The 21,009-nt window shown below is 38.1% G+C and overlaps 1 protein-coding gene across 1 annotated transcript in view; it reads right to left on the bottom strand.

Moving 5' to 3' along the window:
• The window catches only part of LOC128700458 (sialin), a 73,385-nt gene that overhangs the window by 40,379 nt on the left and 11,997 nt on the right, over positions 1-21,009 (bottom strand). Inside the window, exons 2-9 of the mRNA XM_070082368.1 lie at positions 17,362-17,622; positions 16,954-17,144; positions 15,954-16,187; positions 9,391-9,478; positions 6,192-6,418; positions 3,198-3,347; positions 2,868-3,000; positions 2,136-2,377 (exon numbers count right to left, since the gene is read on the bottom strand). Coding sequence (XP_069938469.1) covers positions 2,136-2,377; positions 2,868-3,000; positions 3,198-3,347; positions 6,192-6,418; positions 9,391-9,478; positions 15,954-16,187; positions 16,954-17,144; positions 17,362-17,596 — 1,500 coding nt within the window. The 5' untranslated portion in view covers positions 17,597-17,622. The remainder of the gene's footprint in view (positions 1-2,135; positions 2,378-2,867; positions 3,001-3,197; positions 3,348-6,191; positions 6,419-9,390; positions 9,479-15,953; positions 16,188-16,953; positions 17,145-17,361; positions 17,623-21,009) is intronic.

Raw genomic sequence — 21,009 nt, 5'->3', positions numbered from 1 at the left:
TTACGAATTTCGTCCCATAGAAGTTTACTGCACTCCCTATCAAGATTTGGGGCCCTGTAAATCACACCCAAAATTAGTTTTTCTCGGCCCTCGAGAAGCTGTAACCAAACAGATTCAGTGGCTGACGCTTCTAATTTAATATCTTGTCTAACACAACAATTTAAATTGTCTCTGACATACATCGCTACTCCACCACCTTTCCTGTTGACCCTGTCAGTGTGGAATAATTTATAGCCTTGTATGTGACATTCAGAGGGCATCTCTCTATCTTTCAGATTGAGCCAGGTCTCTGTTATAGCAATAATATCTATGTTTCCTGCACTTGCAATTAATCTTAGCTCATCTATCTTATTTCTAACACTCCTGCTATTAGTATAGTAAACCTTAAGGGAGCTAGTCCCTTGCTGCCCTCTGCTGTCCCCCTTTGTTTGCTGACCTGTTCTATTGTCTTTATTTATAACTTCATGCTGAATGCCTTTTATACATTTACTGTTTCCAACCCTAGTGTTGCAACCTGCTTGTTTCCCACACACACCCATACCTCTATCTTCCATCAGTTTAAAATCATAGGCATTTCACCAATGGCCTTCTCAATCGAGTCTGCAAGTGCTACCACCCCTGCCCCAGAGAGATGAACCCCATCCCTTGCATACATATCATGTTTGCCATAAAAGTTGTTCCAGTTGTCAATGAATGGGATTGCAAGTTCCTTGCAGTATCTGTCTAGCCAGCAATTTACACCAATTGCCCTAGACAACCATTCATTTCCTACTCCCCTTCTAGGCAAGATGCTACATATGATTGGGATCCCTCCCTTAGACTTAATGAAATCTATAGCTGACCTGTACTTATCTAGCAGCTCTTCTCTCCTACCCTTCCCAATATCATTTCCACCAGCACTGAGACAGATAATGGGCTTGTTCCCATTACCTGACATGATATTATCCAGTCTGTTGACAATGTCCCCAACACCAGCTCCAGGGAAGCACACTCTATCTCTCATCTTCTTATTCCTATTACAAAAAGCACGATCAACATATCTTACCTGAGAGTCACCAACCACAAGAATGCGCTTACCTTCATTAGCAGGGGCAGTAGTACCCTTACCTTCACTGGCCACTGAAGTACATTCATCCTGGAGAACAGAGAAGCGATTTCCTACCTTCAGATCTGCACTCTTAACTTTCCTTACTCTGATGCGCCTCCCATTACTGTGAACAACTCGCCACTTGTAGCAGGTGCTGGGCTGCACCTCACTGCTGGTAGCCGTTGCTACCACCCCACCAACAGCCTCCTCACAGTGAGAGACAGACTGCACCTCACTGCTAGAAGCCTCATTCCCCACATCTCCAACCACCTCACACTCTCTCCCAGGCCCATTGAGGTGGACCTTCAGCCTCCTAATCTCCTCCTGGAGAAGCAAGACCTCCTCCTTCAACTCTCCAACCTCAGCTTTTAAAACACTGTAGAAGCAAGCCATGCTTTGTAACCGTCCACGCTAATCCCCAAGCAGCTCAGGGTCTGTGACCTCACGTGACGACTGACCACTGAACACTGATCACTGATCACTTCACCTCCGGGGGATTCAATATCACATGTACAACACTACAAGAGAGATCACATTGAGGGCCAGGCGTCTGTGTGGAGAGTGCCAGGAGGTGCCCGGAGGTGCCAGGAGGAGCAACAAGGGAGGCCGCCAAGCGCACCTGCTCCCAATCTCCCTCTGGATTGATAAAGCCTTTGACGCCTTGCAAACTTAGATATGCTGTACAGTGATGGCAGATTAACATATGTATGTCAAGTAATATATGGATTAGTGAGACTTGAGTCCTGGAGGTGGAAAGTACAGTGCCGACACTCTGGAGGAGGGGTGGGGTTGGTGCCTTTCCGAGGGTCATCTGCAATGAAATGTCAGCATTTACCTACATCCTTCTGGCTAAACAGGGATTGAGTGAATGACGGTGAACATGTTTTCTCGTTACGGGTCGTCCCTATCTCGCTAGAAGACGACCATTGCGCTTCAGGCTTAGTTGGTAGCACAATCAGCTCACACACTGAGTGTCCGTGGTTCGATCCCCGTTACGTGTGTGTGTCTGTGTGTGTGTACACACGTGTATTGTGAAGCCATGTCTTACGTTGTCTTTAAGGATGGCGCCAATAATAACGGGAGCGATGAAGCCGGCAATGGCACCGATAGTGTTGTTGAAGCCCACCAGAGTGCTGACCAGGTTGGGAGCGATGTCTTGTTCAATCAGTGCCGCACCGCTGTACGAAGCCCCGTTGAAGGCCAATGAAGTACACAGTATTACGATAGACAGGGTGGTGTTGCACCTCACGAAGCACATTATGAACAGTGCAGCCGACATGGAGTACAATCCTGGTAAAAGACAATATAAACATGATAGGAAGAATAGACAGAATAGGCTGATGAAGGTCTGATCTGAATGACAAAACATTTTACTGCCTCCTAATTATTTTTATATTCAGTGTATTTTGTATATGCAAAATATCTGTGTTAATAAAATTAGCTATTCCAAATAATTATTGTGGGTGATGAATTTAATACATAACCCTGAGGATTAGTTGATAAGTGAAAGAGTTCGTTATAGTGAACTCTGATATCGTAATGGAAGATGGCGCACTGGTTATAAAAAAATGACAAACGATTTTGTAAATGGCTTCACAGATAATCATAAGAGTCTGATAAATGCCTTCAGTTTACTTTTGCAGCCACAATTCCCAGCATTAAACTTCGCTTTGAAGGTTCTCTTGCGACTCCCAGAATTCTCCAAAGCTTGGCTGAAACAGTAAAATTTCAATCTGAGCAAAATTTATAAGAGAATTGTGTGGATGTAAGTTGTTCTTACCCAAGGCTGAAGAAATCCTTCTCACCCACAAAACGCTCAGCACCCTCTTCTTGGTCAGTACCTCCATCAAGGCCCCCCACATCACAGAGAAGATAATCATTAACACATACGGCAGTGAAGACGCAAAACTGTTCTGGGAGCGGTATAAAAGACAAATTGAGTTTCACTTTTGCAATTATCATACTTACAATTATTATTTCTCACCACAGACACATATGGATTACAACGCATATATTAAGATAAAACTGTAATTTCATATTTTATGAATTTACAGGAATTACATATGCCTGCTAATTACATATACTTATATATGTCTACTAATTAAGTTACCTGAGTCGTATCGAGGTGTTGAATGTTGTGGAGGTAGGACGGCATCTCTGAGAGAAGGGCATAGTAACTGAACCCTTCCGCCACATAGGTCATTATAGCCGCCCACATTGGTCTTGACTTCATGATCGCCTTCCAGGGAATAACTTTCACCTTTAATTGCATATAGGATTACAGTTTAATTTAAAAAAATCTCAGGGAAATTGATTTAACCATCAAGCAGTTTAAGCAATAAAATACTGGAGCACTTTTTCTGTATTATAGATCCTGAATAACAAACTACCTGGAAATGTTAACACTTAAGGAGTATAATGTGATCCTTTATTGACAACGTTTCGCCCACACAGTGGGCTTTATCAAGTCACAAACACATCTGTTTGTGAGCACCCAACCAAGGAAGGGTTGGGTGGCCCTGTGGTTTAAAGCGTCATGTGGTTCTCGCTTACCATGAGGCAGGCCAGTACAACATGGGTTGGAATCCTTGGCTAGCGTAGTGTTGTTATTGATTATATATATATATATATATATATATATATATATATATATATATATATATATATATATATATATATATATATATATATATATATATATGTATATATATATACATACATACATACGCGAACAACCATTGTAAAAAAATAGTGAACCTCTAATTTTTTTTGTGATTTCTCACATTATCAAGAAACTGTAAAATTAAAGATCAGCAGAAGGCATATAAGGATGAGATTACACCTCGTGATCAACTTACAATATTTGATCTCTTATGATGATGTAGGTAAGTGGTCAAGTATCTCTCAGACACTGCTAATATTCTACCCAAGTTTAAGATTTTAACTTTTCGAAAATATCTTAAATTCTTTCCAAATTTTATTAAATATAAATGAATCCAATTTGTATAATATTGAAGCAATATTCAGATTAATTTCAAAACTATTTTTTTATGAAACTTGATTATATTATATTATACTATGGACCTGCTTGATAAAACTTTCTCGGCCTCTTGAAAGTCAACTGGATGGTTAAAATTTCTCACATGAATAAACAGCACTAGACTCTTGTCCGCTTCTAATGCTATATTTATGTTGTAATCTTCTTTCAAGACTTTTCTCAGTTTGTCCCTAATGAACTTTATCACATTTATTACAGGGAATCTTGCAGACACAGCCGTCAGAATTTTTTTGAAGATTTTTTATGAAAAGTTTTTTACTGTATCAAGATTCTTAAATACAACTTTGATATTAAATTTTTTAAGTAGACAAGGTATATCAAGAAAGTTTTCATAGAAAGAGAAAACTATCATATTTTTAGCTGCAAAAGGTTGTTTGTCCTTTTTTGAATTGTAAAAGGTATTTCTAGCAATATAAAATGATTTCTCAATTAAGTGTTTTAGGTATTTTAGATCATTACTTATTTCATAAACTTTTAAAATTTCATCGTCTATGAACTCTGGACTGGAAATAAGGAAATATGTCAAAAACATTAATGCGACAACAGAAAGTTACCTCTATCATGATGTAAAGAATAATATTGCACATAAGAACATTTCTTTCTTGGTTTTCTATAAATTTTAAATTTAAAATCATGGTTTCCCTCAGCAGTAAAATTTATGGAATGAGCTAGGCTATTAAATTTAACAAGGAAATGGTTTATATTTATATTCTTAGGCATTACATATATAACATTAACATACCTGTATCATTTAGCTGTATTGGGAAGGATTTTGTTAAGTAATTGTGTTTCAAAATATTCCATGTGCACGTTACTAAAGACAGATGAAAGAGGATTTCCCATTGACATATCAAACTTCTCAGTGTGAAATTCATCACTAAACACAAACTGTGTATGAACAATACAGAGTTTAATAATCTCAATGATTGTAGGTACTGTGAATGGTAAGTCGTAATTAACAAGTTCATCAGACAGAAAACTTAATAAACCATCAAAAACTAACCATACTGTAATAATTTGAATCAGTCATGGTGCTTAATTTATCCACTAAATCTATAATGTTTTTTACATTAAAGTTAGAAAATATTCCAGCAATTAGGCTCAACATATCTACTAGCCATTTAGATAATTTATAGGAAACAGAAACTATGGAGCTAATAATCTGGCTGGATTACCTAGTTTGTGTGTTTTTATTAATCCATACCTATGTGGTAAAGATGGATTGGAAGACATGAATTATTTACTTAACTCATCTGTGCTTTTAAGTAGTCGTTTTATTGTTTTATTAAATTTCCATTAAAAAAGTAGGATTAAAGAGAAACAATGTGGATTTAGGAAAGGAATGGAGCGTGTGGATTCAGTGTTTACACTAGAACATACAAGTAACTAATATTGACACTAATATTGCATTTACGAATTTGAAAATGCGAAATTACAGTGTGCGTAGGGAAGTAGGCATGAGACAAGGATCTGTAATTTGCCGTCGTTATTTAACATGTTTCTTGATTGTGGCTTGAAAGAAATACGTATTGGAAAGTTGGGGAGAGATGTTAGCTTAATAAATATTGAACTTGAAATAAAGTGTGAGGTGTTACAATTGGTATTTGCTGATGACACAGTACTTTTGAAAGATTTAGAATATTAGTTAAAAAACGTTGGGGGGATTTAAGATCTTGAGAGAGTATGTAGGTGAAGGAAATTAAAAGTGAACATAGGAAAGATTAATGCTGCAAGTGCAAGGAAAATCTGTTTAATAAAGTGTTGGATACCAGATTATAAGGAGGAAGTATAGGGTAAGTGAATTTATTTGGATATTTTTGGGTGGCTGTATCGATTAGTTCTATGAATGACGACGTTCATGATCCTTGAATGATGCGGCAAGGAAGAGAGTGGAGGAAGTGGAGATGTTACTTCATATCAGTGACATTTCATGCTAATTAGAAAACTTTTTTTTCAAACTTATTTATTAGTGAAATTGTTATTAGCGAAATAAATCCTAAATAACTTCTGCCCCATTTTTCTTCCAACAAAACTTTAACCCCTCACCTTACTCGTAACAAGCGAATCCTGATGGCCCTGGATATACTGCAGCTCAGCCTGGGAGATCCAGGGATTTAGCTTGGGCGTGTCACGGACAAGGAGGAACCATGGAACACACCACACCAGCCCAGCAACCCCGAACACGAGGAAGGCTAGCGGCCATCCTTCTAGGAAGTCGAAATCACATAGCCACCCGCTGATTACCGTGCCCAACACCGTGCCCACCTGCATCCCTGGTAAGAAGAGTGGCGATATTGGACGTCTACCTTTGCCTGGCAGAGTTAAAACCTCTTTCCCAATACTGCACGTGTGATCTTTGTACCTTATAATGGGGGAAAAAAACCTGACGATAGCGACTAAACATTAATCCCTTGTTCCTCAGCTTTACAAACATAGTCCAGTTAAAATAATTTATTTTAACAAATTATGTACACAAATTCATTTACGATAAAACGGAAGATGAATGCAGAATATTGACCACAAGGTAAAGGAATATTTTATTATATTTACCCACAGAGGTTTTAAATCAGTGCCAGACTATTGTTAAATATATTAGGAAGCACTAAACCTCGTGATCATTCATAAAAGTTAAGGGAAATGGGAGGTAATCAATTATCATTCAAAGGAAGAGGAACACAACTTCAGTTCAGTGAATTATGAGACTTTCACCAGCATTAAAATGTCACAGAAACATACTTTCAACCAAAGTGATTTATAGAAATGCAAGCGATGGCGTCGCGCCCTTTGATCATTAGTGGGAGGACCTACTGGGTCCCAAATCTCTCCGTGTTGTGGACAGTCTACAGAAGGTAAACTCATCAAAGCGTTTTTCTCGGCTGTCGCATATAAGGTGAATAATTAAGGGAAATTTAGTTTTTGGTGCATTTTTGCGCTTTACACGGTGAAAAGAAATAAGTGAAGAATAAGAAAAACGCAATACAATTGCTAGAATAATTTGTAACTAACCTAAAAAATCGAGAGGAACCTTTAAACGACGTTTCAGTCGATCAAACTACAAGTGGGATAGAGAAAGGAAGAAAGCCAGAAGACAGGTAAAGTGAAGAAGAAAGAAAATCAAGGTCAGGTCTTAGACTTGGGTCTACGAGCGACTAACCATTTTCAGATTGAGACATTTATGCAGCATATGGGAATCTTTATTCAGGAAACGTTTCGCCACACAGTGGCTTCATTAGTCCAATACAAAGAGGAAGGCGTAAGGAGAGGAGGAGTATGAGGTAATCAGTCCCTCAACCTGGAGTCGATGTGTTCAGTCCATCAATCTTGTAGAATTCTACAAGATTGATGGACTGAACACATCGACTCCAGGTTGAGGGACTGATTACCTCATACTCCTCCTCTCCTTACGCCTTCCTCTTTGTATTGGACTGATGAAGCCACTGTGTGGCGAAACGTTTCCTGAATAAAGATTCCCATATGCTGCATAAATGTCTCAATCTTCAACTTGTCGGTTTTTCAAACCATTCATCATAACCATTTTCAACAGATGTTCTCATGCAAGTTAATGACTGATGCTCAATGGAGTCTCTCCGCATGTATTCAGGAGATAGGAATATTGATAATTTAGAAGGGAAGGAAAACATAAACGAACAAAACTGAAGCTAAACAAATTTTGTTATTAATGCTATTTACAAGAGCCGATTCAGCAATGTGTCTGTGATGGTAAATAGCTTCAGCAGACAGCAGTCTTATGGAATGAATCTTGTGTCCAACCTTACAGAAAAGAGCATGATTAGTTGGCTGGTTAACTGTGTTTACAGCCTGTCGACTGTACGAGGGTTAGTAAGGCTGCACGCAACCTTTTTACCACCAAACAAGAATACTTTTTATCACAAAAGTAGGGATTAAAGTAAACTCCCATCATATATACGCTGAGATATATATACCTCTTGGTGTATATATGCTTTGTGTTGTTGGTGTAAGGAAGGTGAGCACTTTTGTAAAAGACAGCAAATGGTGTAAAATGTTTACATTTTGAGATCTAAATCTGTCAGAAAGTGAGTATTAAGTTTCTCCTGTGTAGTGAAGAAGGAAGGAGTAGCAGGAAATACAGCAGAAACCAGACGTATAGGTGGAAGGATATTTTTAAGAATGAAAAACATTGTTACTACGTATATTTGAAGAAATGTAGAGTTAATATTAAATGGATGAAAATTAAGATTTCTTTCCTTAAAAATTGTTAAAAAAACAATATTATCGCTTTTCAACCACACACTTGATGTTCAGTGGTCTAGTGAGATTGAAACATGTAAATGTTGAAGTTTATAGCCAGAACATTCAAACAAGTTGAGTTTTCTTTAAAAATATAAATGGATTTGCAGATAATTTCGCGTGATTTAACACACACAGATTTTTAAATTTATACCAAAATAACCCAAATTAACTTAACGTTGGTAAATTTTACTTAGTTAAATAAAACTTAATTCTACTGAATCTCCTATGTCAGCCCAATTATAGCTAGTATTATTTCACAACAATGATATACTTTCACACTGTTCAAGGTGACTTTCGAAGTAATATCAAAATAAATATATTATTAAGGGTTTTATCAAAGCAATCATTGTTTCATAAGCTAAATCATCAAGATTAGGCTACAGAAGTATGACAGGTATTAAGGTAAGAACGGGTGATGAGCTGGCTAAACTTTCCTCAGTGACTGCTCCTTCGTCGATCTTGCTTCAAAATAATTAAAGGTGTTGGATCAATGTGTGACAGCCAACTGACAAAAAAAAGACAACGTTTTGCTCTGTGTAGTTTTATCAAGGCATGACTTGATAAAACTCTGTAAAGAGAGAGACATTATCCCAATAACAGATTGTACTATAACCTATCTTTTCTAGTTAGAAAAAAATATCTTTAACTTTGATAAACATGATATTACTGCTAATCACATGCACACACTATATATTACGACAATGTAAACATCAATTAATTACTTTACTAATGAATTTATATTAAAAGCAAAACAGAAAAAAGTTTCTCGTATTGCATATGAACAGTGATGAACAGTAACCATGTATAACGTACAGAATACAATGCTAAAAAAGAATATTGAGCAGCGCCTCTCAGTATTCTTTTGAAGATGATCGAAGGTACCTTAGGCCTGTCTTACATTCCCGTAACCCCTTCTATCCCTTCCGTGATATAGTAGAGATCCAAATTAAATTCACATTATAAGAAAGCTCACCTGAAAATGCAATAGTGACAAGCGTAGTCTTCTCCTGGCGGGGCGCCCAGGTGGCTAAGAGTAAACTCAGGGCAGGAAAGGTCACCCCCTACAATGAACACATGTTACTAGTGACACTTCAAGTGACGCTACACAAATTCACGATGAAGTTTTGTAAGAATGCTGACGCGGGTGCCTTTGTGACTCGTGGGGAAAAACAGGTGTAACGTTATAAGGTGTTGTAAGTACATTGGCCTGCGGGTTCCAGTGAAAAGAATGGATACAGAATTTTAATTTAAGTGAATGTGGGGGCCTGGTCACAGACCGGGCCGCGGGGGCGTTGATCCCCGAAACCCTCTCCAGGTATGGTCCAAGTATACTGTGGTGGGTACAGTGTTTTAAGAACCTGAATTAATGTGAAATGGTAAAGGAACAGTAAATTAAGAAAGGCAGGGTCAGTGTAGTAACTACAGTAGTGAGGGAGACTCAAGAATGAGGTGATAAATATTAGAGTGCTGAGAATAAAAGGTTATTCATTACTCAGTACAATAAAATTTGCACACACAATCACTACATAGAACTTAGAGCAAAGAGACTGCAACACAATCAAAACAATCAATATCTGGATTTTTACATTTATTTTAAAAATCAAATCACATACTAAAAATATTTCCTCTTCAATGTCAGAAGGATCTTCACAGATCAAGTAATTCTGAAACCCCATGTATAATTCTGAAAGGTCTGTGCCGAGGGTACAATGTCAATATTCAAGTTGCATAAAAATAAGTTTGAATCTTTTCGAGCCGTAGAGAAAGGCAGTGTCCTGTATACTAAGTCGACAGATAATCGCCTCAAGAAATTATTTTTGGCGGCTGCTTTCCCATAATGAAACCATAGGATAAAGTTCTGCTCTAGAGATTTAGATTTTACTGCCGATGCGGCTAGTTTATTGTGCACACCACATCCATCTTGTGGACGGTAACACAAGAGCATACAGATACACAAAATATAATATAATAATAATATGTTTATTTACAAGTACATGTACAAGGTATACAGGCCTAGCTGACATCAGTGACATACTACTATACAGAAAGTCTCTTGTTATGCTGAACATATCGGGCAAATTAGGTCAGTGTCCCAAGATGCGACCCACACCAGTTGAGTAACACCCAGGTACCAATTTTACTGAAGGGTGAACATAAACAACAGGTGTAAAGAAGCACGCCCAATGTTTCTACCCTGGCTGGGAATCGAACCCAGACCCTCGCCGTGTGAAGCGAGAGCCCTAGCCACCAGGCCACCAGAGCCCCAGGAAATAGGCCCAAAAATGGTTTGCAGGAGTACATTTGGATTTATATTTACGGTTCACTTAGCTGTTGCAAGCAGATTTTGGAAAGTTGCTTAATATTTCTGGTATCTTATTTTCATTAATAAGATATCTTGACATCACATTGGTTATACTATCTCTATATTCCTCAATAAGTGGACAATTAAGTACATACTGTTCAAGATAAAGTGACCATAGAGCTGGCCACACGCTTTGCATTTGATTTGATATTCACCTGTGTCTCTGCCAAACTGCCAGAAGTATTTGTAACCAAGCCTAAGCCTGGTTACTACATCAGTCAGACTGATTACATAGCAAGTTGCTTCACAAACGAACTTATCTACAGTCATGTTATTATAGTAAGGTTATAGAACTAAGTGCATTTTTATAACATTCTTTCATTATTTACTTGTCTCCTAATATTATTCCTAATGCAAGACACGGACACGCCAAAGTTACATTTTACATTTTTCTTCAGTGAACTTATTTATGGCAAACGTTATCACTTTATCATGAAAAAGTAATCCAGTGTGAGATGGAGTCCATAACAATTCTACATTAACTCCCTTTTTTCGGATTTCTGAATATCTATATATGGCTTCACCAAAGAGACAAAGATGATAAAGAATCAGTAATAATCATAGACTTAATCTTAGTGTTATAAGCTAACGTTAGCCTCATTAAGATGGCAAACAGTTTAGTTTGCAGTGTAAATAACAAGTTGTTAATTCTCAAGCCTCATCACTCGATCCATTATGTCCTCCAAGGACTAACAGAACTCCACGTGCAATTCCTTGGAATTGATGTGAGCTAATCTATTCTAGATATTCTGGGCTGCATTATGCACAATGGCATACTAAATTAGCTGCAGTAGATCAGATTGAAAGACTCGGTATATGAGTTAAAAGAAATATCATTTAATCATTAAGGAGAGAGCAGCGAGAATATTAAGGAGTTATCAAAATTTACCGAGAGCTGGAACTGAGGGAGGGGAGATGTGATGCTTTAAGCAGCGAACTTCGAGAGAGATTTTGAAATGCTTAACAATTCGTAAACGGAAGAAATTATTTACAAATATTACCTCTTAGTACACAGTAAGATTTGAACCTGCGCACTCTGCATGAAAGTACACTGTTCCTTTGACACACAACAGGACTCCAGATAAGAATAGGCGCTTAGGCGAAGCTAGACGGTGTATCCAGTATCCGGCAACACCAGGCTTCTGGGTGCGCAGGTTCGAATCCGACTGTGAAATGAGACTATATATATATATATGTGTGTGTGTGTGTGTGTGTGTGTGTGTGTGTCGTGCTGAATAGGTAAAACTGGTCAGTTAGCAAGAACTCATTTAAAATTAAGTCCTTTCAAAAAACTTCTCTTATACATTTAAAGATATATGTTTTTTCATATATGTTAATGTAAAAAATAATAATTTTGTGCCAAAAGAACCTTAGAAAACTTACCTAACATTATTTTAACAAGCGCAATTTAATTTAGCCTAATCCAACTAAATATATTTTTGATAAGTTTGCAATAATATGATAAACACAATGAAATATATTTTCTCGCTAGGTTCAGAAAGATTTTTGCGAAATTACTGCATACACAAATTTTCGCTTGCCTTATTCGGCCAAAATCGCAAGTTTTACCTATTTAGCTCGACACACACACAATAAAAAAGACACCAGCAATATATATATATATATATATATATATATATATATATATATATAGATATATATATATATATATATATATATATATATATATATATATATATATATATATATATATAAACACTGATCTCTGGCCGAAGGAGACTCGAACCTACAAACCTTGGAACAAGGTACGCAGATTCGAATCTCCTTCGGCCAGAGATCAGTGTTTGTGTATATTTCGCCTGCTCTTGCGAACTCCTTGCATACACACACTCACATTATATATATATATATATATATATATATATATATATATATATATATATATATATATATATATATATATATATATATATATATTATATATATATATATATATATATATATATATATATATATATATATATATATATATATATATATATAGTCTTTTTCTGTCTCAAAAACATGCAAGACTGCAGGCAGTTATGTCTTGTTACTTCTACCTACACTTAGGTCACACTACATATACATGTACCAGCATATATATACTAACCCCTCTGGGCTTTCTTCTACTTTCTTTCTAGCTCATGTTCTTGTTTAGTTCTGCTTATCTCCATGGGGAAGTGGAACAGAATTCTTCCTCCGTAAGCTATGCGTGTCTCAGGAGGCGACTAAATGCCTAGAGAAATTGGCTAGTAACCCCTTCTCCTGTATAAACTACGAAAAACAAGGAAAAGAAAAACTTTATAAAATTGGGCTGTTTGAATGGGCGTGGATGTAGTGCGGATGATATGAAATGATTGCTAATATTATGAATGAGAAGAAGTTGGATGTCCTGGCCCTAAGCGAAAGGAAGTCGAAGGGGGTAGGCGAGTTTCAGTGGGGTGAAATAAATGAGATGAAATCAGGAGTATCTGAGAGAGAGTTAAGGAAGGGATAATAATAATGTTGACGGATCAGTTATGGAGAGAGAGAGAAGAGGGAATATAAATGTATAAATTCAAGGATTATGTGGATTAAAATAAAAGTCAGACGTGAAAAATGGGTCATAATAAGTGTGTATGCACCTGGAGTAGAAAGGAGTGTAGAGATAGAGAGAAAGAGATTTTGGGAGATGTTAAGCGAGTATGTAGGAACTTTTGAGCCAAGTGAGAGAGTAATTGTGGTAGAGGACCTAAATGCTAAAGTAGGAGAAGCGTTTAGAGAGGGTGTGGTATGTAAGTTTGGGGTGCCAGGTGTAAATGATAATGGGTTTGGTTATAGGTAACACATTTTAAGAAAAAGAGGATAGATAAGTATACAAGATATGATGTAGGGCGAAATGACAGTAGTTTGTTGAACTTCGTATTGGTAGATAAAATACTTTTGGGTACACTTCAGGATGCACATGTTTACAGAGGGGTCACAGATATATCAGATCACTTTTTAGTTGTAGCTACACTAAAAGGTAGATGGGATACACGGAAAATGGAAGCAGCAAGTAAGAGAGAAGTGAAGGTTTATAAACTAAAGGAGGCAGTTAGGGTAAGATATAAACAACTGTTGGAGGACAGATGGGCTAGTCAGAGTATAGGCAATGGGTTAGAAGATGTACGGGGTAAGTTTAAGAACACATTGTTAGAGTGTTCAGTAGAAGTTTGTGGTTACAGAAAAGTGGGTGTGGGAGGGAAGAAGAGCAATTGGTGGAATGATGATGTAAAGAGAGTAGTAAGAGAGAAAAAGTTAGCATATGAAAGGTTTTTACAAAGTATTAGTGATGCAAGGAGGGGGGGGGGTATATGGAAAGAAAAAGAGAGGTTAAGACAGTGGTGAAGTAATGTAAAAAGAGAGCAAATGAAAGAGTGGGTGAGATGTCATCAACAAATTTTGTTGAAAATAAGAAAAAGTTTTGGAGTGAGATTAATAAGTTGAGAAAGCCTAGAGAAAGAATGGATTAGTTAAATAAAAATAGGGAGGGAATATTTTGAGGAACTGTTAAATGTTGATGAAGATAGGGAACTGTGAATTCGTGTATAGGTCAAGGAGGAATAACATTTTATAGGAGTGAGGAAGAACCAGTTGTGAGTGTGGGGGAAGTGTGTGGAGCAGTGGGTAGAACGAAAAGGAGTAAAACAGCTTGGATTGATGGGGTAAAGATAGAAATGTTAAAATAAGTCTGTCGAACATATCTGGTAAAAGTGTATTGTACAGTTATTATTGAAAGAATTAAGAGTAAGACGGAAAGAAGGATAACAGATGAACAAGGAGGCTTTAGGAAAGGTAGGGGGTGTGTAGACTAAGAGTTTGCTGTGAAACATATATTTGAACAGTATTTAGATAAGGGTAAATAGGTTTTTGTGGCATTTATGGATTTGCAAAAGGTGTGTGATAGGGTAGATAGGGGGGCAATGTGGCAGTTGTTGCAAGTGTATGGAATAGGAGGTAGGTTATTGAAAGTGGTGAAAAGTTTTTATGGAAAATTGAGACATGCAACATATGGGAATTTTTATTGAAGAAACGTTTCGCCACACAGTAGCTTCATCAGTCCAATACAAAGTAGAAATGTAAAGTAAAAGGACGCAAGTGCAACTAATGTGACATTTTTATTGCGGCAACGTTTCGCTCTGTCAGACACTGCAGCATCATGGGATCTTGGTACAAAGACTTCTTCAACGCTTGTCCACCCTTTGGACGACGACCTACTTACACTAGTGGAAGGTCCCACTGTGATCCCACATCCTCCTCCTTCGACTCACCTGACTGCAGTATATAAGCCACCTCTCAGGCCCTATGCTGTACTTTCTACAAGAGTGATGGACTGAACACATTGATTCCAGCCTGAGGGACTGATTACCTCAATCTCCTCCTCTCCTTACCCATTTCTACTTTGTATTGGACTGATGAAGCTACTGTGTGGCGAAACATTTCTTGCGGATACATACCTGGCTGTGGCAATCTGACTAATTTCATCTTCCTCTCGTTTGGAATACCAGTTAAACAAGCAGCTTATATATTAATGCATCCACGAACATATGATTTTAAGCAGATAACAACTACACTGGCCGAGACTCGAACCCTCGAGCTTTAACATGTGTTAAAGTATGAAACCCACACTTGGTCAAGGAAGTCAGGAAATTAGAGAAAGTCCAAAGGTTTGGAACAAGACTAATCCCGGAGCTAAGTGGTATGTCCTACGAGGAGAGGTTAAAGAAAATCAACCTGTTAACACTGAAGGACAGGCGGGGTAGGGAAGACATGATAACGACATATAAAATACTGAGAGAAATTAAGAAGGTGGACAGGACCAGAATGTTTCAGAGATGGGACACAGGAACAAGGGGTCACAACTGGAAGTTGAAAACTCATGTGAATCACAAGGATGTTAGAAAATATTTCTTCAGTCATAGACTTATCAGGAAGTGGAACAATCTGGAGAGTGATGCAATAGAAAAAGGAGCCATACCTAGCTTTAAGAAGAGATACGAAAAGCTCATGGAGCAGGCAGAGAGTGGACCTAATAGCGACCAGCAAAGAGGCAGGGCCAGGAGCTGTGAATCGACCCCTGCATCTACAAATAGGCGAGTACAAATAGATGAATACATACACACACACACATTACCTCATGTGTAACGTACCTGAGCGACGCCTTCCAGGAACCTGATGAAGATGAAGAGCTTATCAGACGCATAAGCGCAGAGTGGATGCAGTAGAGTGATGAAAGAGGAGACAAGCACGCTGAGTCCCATCACCAGACGGCCTCCCACACGCTGGGATACCCACCCTCCCACAATCTGGGTGGTGGCGTAGCCCCAGTAGAATGCCCCCAATACCAGACCTTGTGTCTGTTCGTCCCACTCGAAGTTGCCTGCCTGATTATAAGTGAAAATTAGTTCGGATTCTTTTCTCGGGATTTTAAATTCTTGTGATGAAAACTTATTTTGATATGATGTTTTTGGCAATTTTTTTTAATAGTCAGACGCATAAGCATAAATAAATTTACCAGTACCTTCTCAAGGGCGCAACTGACTTCACTAAGTATAAGCCACGATTATTATTGATGCGTCAATACTAACATGAAGCTCCTAATTATTTTTTTTATTCTTCCCAGGATAACTTAGATACGAGTGTTTCCCCTAAACATAATTTCAACTCTTAGTTTCGTAACTTGACTTATGGTTTTATTGTCAAACTATTCCAATAAATTGTCTTAACAATTACTTTTGTCGTATTTGTTGATTTCAAGAAACGTGTTGTCTACATTAGTTAATATTTCTAGTACAAAATTTGACTGAACATAAAAAACAGAGGAAATCATTCTCTCAGAAGTATTATAGGTGTCCAACCAATTTCCTTTCCAAATTGCTTTGGATAAAGGCAAAGACTTATGATCTTCGGAGATCCCCCGAGTCAGTCATGTATAAATCATAATTTTTTGCCATCTGCTCTAATTTTTTGTTTCACTAATGCCCTTCAGTTACACCTGAGATTTTTTATCGTCTTAATATCTCTCAATAACTAACGAGGTACAGAAGCGAAAACACAAATACTTCTCTCTCTTCACCAACTTAGTTTAGCATGTACTCTATTTATCACAACATTTTGAAGGAGCGGCATGTAACAAAGGTCTACGCATACCAAGGCAGTGTGGTTATCCCCTGCATCTGGAAGAGGGCAGGTGTCGTCGTAGTTGTCATAAGTGGAGTTGCTGTCCCCAATAACCATGTCAACGATGGCGATGGACAAGTTAACCCTCATGGAATATTGTATAGCCGTAGCTAAGCATGATAGCAGCGTCAGTGTGTGGCGCACTCCCCATTCCCCGCTGCCTGTGTAACAAATGCTTACATTAGTCAAAGAATGCTTTTTAGAAGACCGACGAGAAGATATGAAACAAACAATACCATGCGGTACCATCCCTTACTCCAGGTTATATTTAAAACAAAACACTGAGAGTTTCGAGGGATGTATATCTTTATGACAGCATATAAAAAGCTCGTGTGGACTTGTTATACAAACAAAACATTAAAATTGACTATCACTCACTTCCATCAGAAACAGACTCATTATTTCCTTGCTCTGTCATCGATGAGGAACCTGGGTGTCTAACGTCATCAGATACTCGGATTGGAACGGGACCGGCAACAACCATTCCTTGGATCGATAATGGTGTGTAGGCATCATTAGTCTTCCCGAGCTGCCTCTCCGGTATAGGGGTGGATAATGTACTGTCAACCTCTTCGACGGTGGAAAGCACAGAACCCCTCTTGAACTCCATCATCCGTGTGTTGCTGCTCTTGAGTGATCCTATTATTAAAAAAAGTAATTAAAAACTAAGTGAACATATCAAACCATACCCCGGCCGGGATTGAACCCGCGGTCAGAGAGTCTCAAAACTCCAGCCCGTCGCGTTAGCCACTAGACCAGCTAGCCACAATAAGATTCGTCCAACTAGGTATATTTCTACACCATAGGAAGGTTAACACAGGCACCACTGTGACCACAAATGCAGGTTTTTACAAACGAATCTCCAGCTAGCGTGGCCGTGACGAACTCTAGCTCAAGTCCCTTCACTGCCGTCAACATGACTCACGAAATCGTAATGACACGATTGCACGGGTTCAATCCCGGCCGGGGTATGGTTTGTTTGCAATCGTGTCATTACGATTTCGTGAGTTAAGTGAACATATCTATCCTCCATAAACGTAGTCCAGTTTTTGGCAAATATTTGCAGTGTTTATTACTATCATATTTTTGCTCCTTATTATTGAACAATTCTTAACATCATAGATACAAAGAAAACTAGGCAATGATATTTCGTAACCTTAAATAAAATAGCACTAAAATACAACATGCCATACCTCATAAAATTCTTACTTTATGTTCATATGCGCCTGCAGTAAACAATCATGACAGGATTTTTTTTTTCCAAAGGCCGCGATGGAGGAAACGGTTAACTCCCTGAAAATATCACCAAAATTATATTTACAACTAACTGCACCCAGGGTGTGACTTAAAGAATTAGACGATATATCACCTAAACTGCTTCCTCTTGGAAATAATAATTCATATCGGTATGCATTGTGAACCGGTACCCACTTGGTACCGTATGGATGTTCTTCTGCCAGTAACCTTGATGTCTCCAATTCATTTTTTTTTTTTCAGTAGATATTCCGTCTTCTAAATAACTGTATTTTAGGGAAATTTCTTGAAGCACTAGCGATTTTAAATGTTACTATTATCGAAGTTAAATTTTCTGAAGGTTACACAACTGACTAGTGAGATAAATGTTACCTCCAATCTGTTTAAAGTGGTATGAGATAATACTGTTTGTGTTGGGGCAAAGGCTTCATAAAGCCCACTGTGTAGGAGGAACGGTGTCGCATTATGTTGCATTTGTGTCTTTATCGAATATAAGACTTATTCGATAAAAATAAAAATATATTGGACTTGACTAGATTCGCAATCACTGCAAATGTTAGCATTCTGGATAATTAGTGATCAGCTCTTAGTCCGTTGGTGAGCTGGACCTTGCTCACTGGTCACGTGGACAATGCTCCCGTGAAGACGTGTCTAGTGTGCTCTGCGTTCTTAGCTGACTGAGATTGTGATGATGGCTTCCCTCGACTATAAGCAACTATATATTCAGCTCAAAGAAGGGTTAATGGAAGCTAGAAAAGAGGTTCAACGATTGAAAGGAATGTGCAAGGATTATCCCCAGAACAATGTCGTCGAGGGCAGCTGTGTTAATGATCAGATCAACGACTGGATACTGGTTGGAATAGAAGCAACAAAGCTAAATGCTAAGGAAGGTCCAGGAGACTGTTGTGGTGATCAACAATTCCTTTTCAGTGTTGGCAGACAAGTGTGGGTTGAAAACCCTAGACACCCCTAAACACCACGCTGGGGTGTTGATCCACGGCATACCCTCCAGGTACGTAGACCCTAACAAAGATCATCCCAACAAAGACTGTCGAGGTCACAACTAATACCGCCAGAAAAGGTAAGAACAATGATTTGGTTGGGGAAAGTCAAGTTTATGGATAGGGATTTTTGTCTTACAGATAGGAAGAGGAGGCACAGGGTGTGTTCCTGGGGTTGGGATGGAGGATATTATTAGCCGTTTGGACAGCATTACGAGAGGCAATGGGAGCAATTCTATTATCAGTCTCAGTGCTGGAGGCAACAACACTGTCAAGCATAGGGGTGAGAACCTGATTAGCAGGTACAGATCAGCAATAGAGATTATTAGGAAGAAGGGAGGGCACCCTGTGATATGTGACATTTTGCCAAGGAGGAGAGTTGGAAGTGAATGGTTGTCCAGGGCAACTGGTGTTAACTCCTGGCTTGACAAACACTGAAAGGAAAATGCAGTAACATTTTTGGATAACTGGGACCTCTTCTATTGCAGAAATGACATGTATGCCAGGGATGGGGGTTCACTTATCTAGGTCTGGGGTGGGGGGGGGGCACTGGCTAATGCAGTGAAGGGAACTGTTAAGGCTTTAAACTAGAAATAGTGGCATGAGTTTTTGTTGGAAAGCAACGAAATGTGGTACAAAAGAAATAGTACAAGGTATACAGACCTAGCTGACATCATTGACATACTACTATATAGAAAGCGGCTTGTTATGCAGAGCCTTTCGGGCAAATTAGGTCAGTTTTGTTCCAGGATGCGACCCACACCAGTCGACTAACACCCAGGTACCCATTTTATACTGATGGCTCAACAGGGACAGCAGGTGTCTTATGGAAACACGCCCTAATATTTTCCAGCCATACCGGGGATTCGAACCCCGGACCTCAGTGTGTGAGCTGAGTGCGCTAGCGATTGAGCTACGAACAGGATGAATTCTCAGTGTAGTGATATTGTGAGCTTTAGAGAAACCATTTATAGGCAGAATTATTGGTGAATATTGGAAAGCCAGTGGCACTAGATGACAAGGACAGTAACAAGGATAGTGTAGGAACAGAAATGAGCAGGACTGGAAAAAAGAAAAGAGGGTTTCTAAGTATATATTATACAAACAGTCGTAGCACTAGAACATGAGGGACGAGTTGAGATTAGTTGCAAGTGCTGGTAACAATGACGTATTTGCCATAACTGTAGTTATTCTAGGGGACTTTTCCTTTAAGGGGGAGGCAGATTTGATGATTTTTTTGTAAATATTTCTCTGATTTCATTAAATTTTTCCTGTAAATAAAGAAGCTATTCACATGTCTATACAGGAAGTTCTATGAAGTTTGCCTAAAAATAAAGAGAAAAAAATAATTTTTCCCTTTTTTAATATGTCATCACTATAGGAGAGAGTTTGCAATATCGTAAGATTTAAAATGCTCTAGTTAACTTTACATGAATAATAAAAGGCTAAGAAACAATTAACCAAGTTGATATGACCGAAATATCAGTATCTTATATTTTAAAATAAATTTTTTTAACAATTTTTGGGGTAAAACAAAAATAAGAACATAAATGGTAAAGGCTATTGCAAATAAGTGTTGGTTCTTTGTAAAACCACGATTGGTCAATAATGTATGCAAAAATCATGGCATTCATAAATAACTGAAAGAATGATACTAGAACAAGAATAACTTACTTTTTAGAAAAAAATATTATATATAAAAATCCATGGATGTGAAACATCAGGAGTCACGCGGATTAGTAGCATACAACTAATTTAATCATCAGAAGGG

Source organism: Cherax quadricarinatus, chromosome 7 (genome assembly GCF_038502225.1).
Source record: "Cherax quadricarinatus isolate ZL_2023a chromosome 7, ASM3850222v1, whole genome shotgun sequence".
Classification (NCBI taxonomy): Eukaryota; Metazoa; Arthropoda; class Malacostraca; order Decapoda; family Parastacidae; genus Cherax; species Cherax quadricarinatus.
The sequence above is the reverse complement of the archived record's forward strand: the minus strand, read 5'-3'. Positions and strand labels throughout refer to the sequence as shown.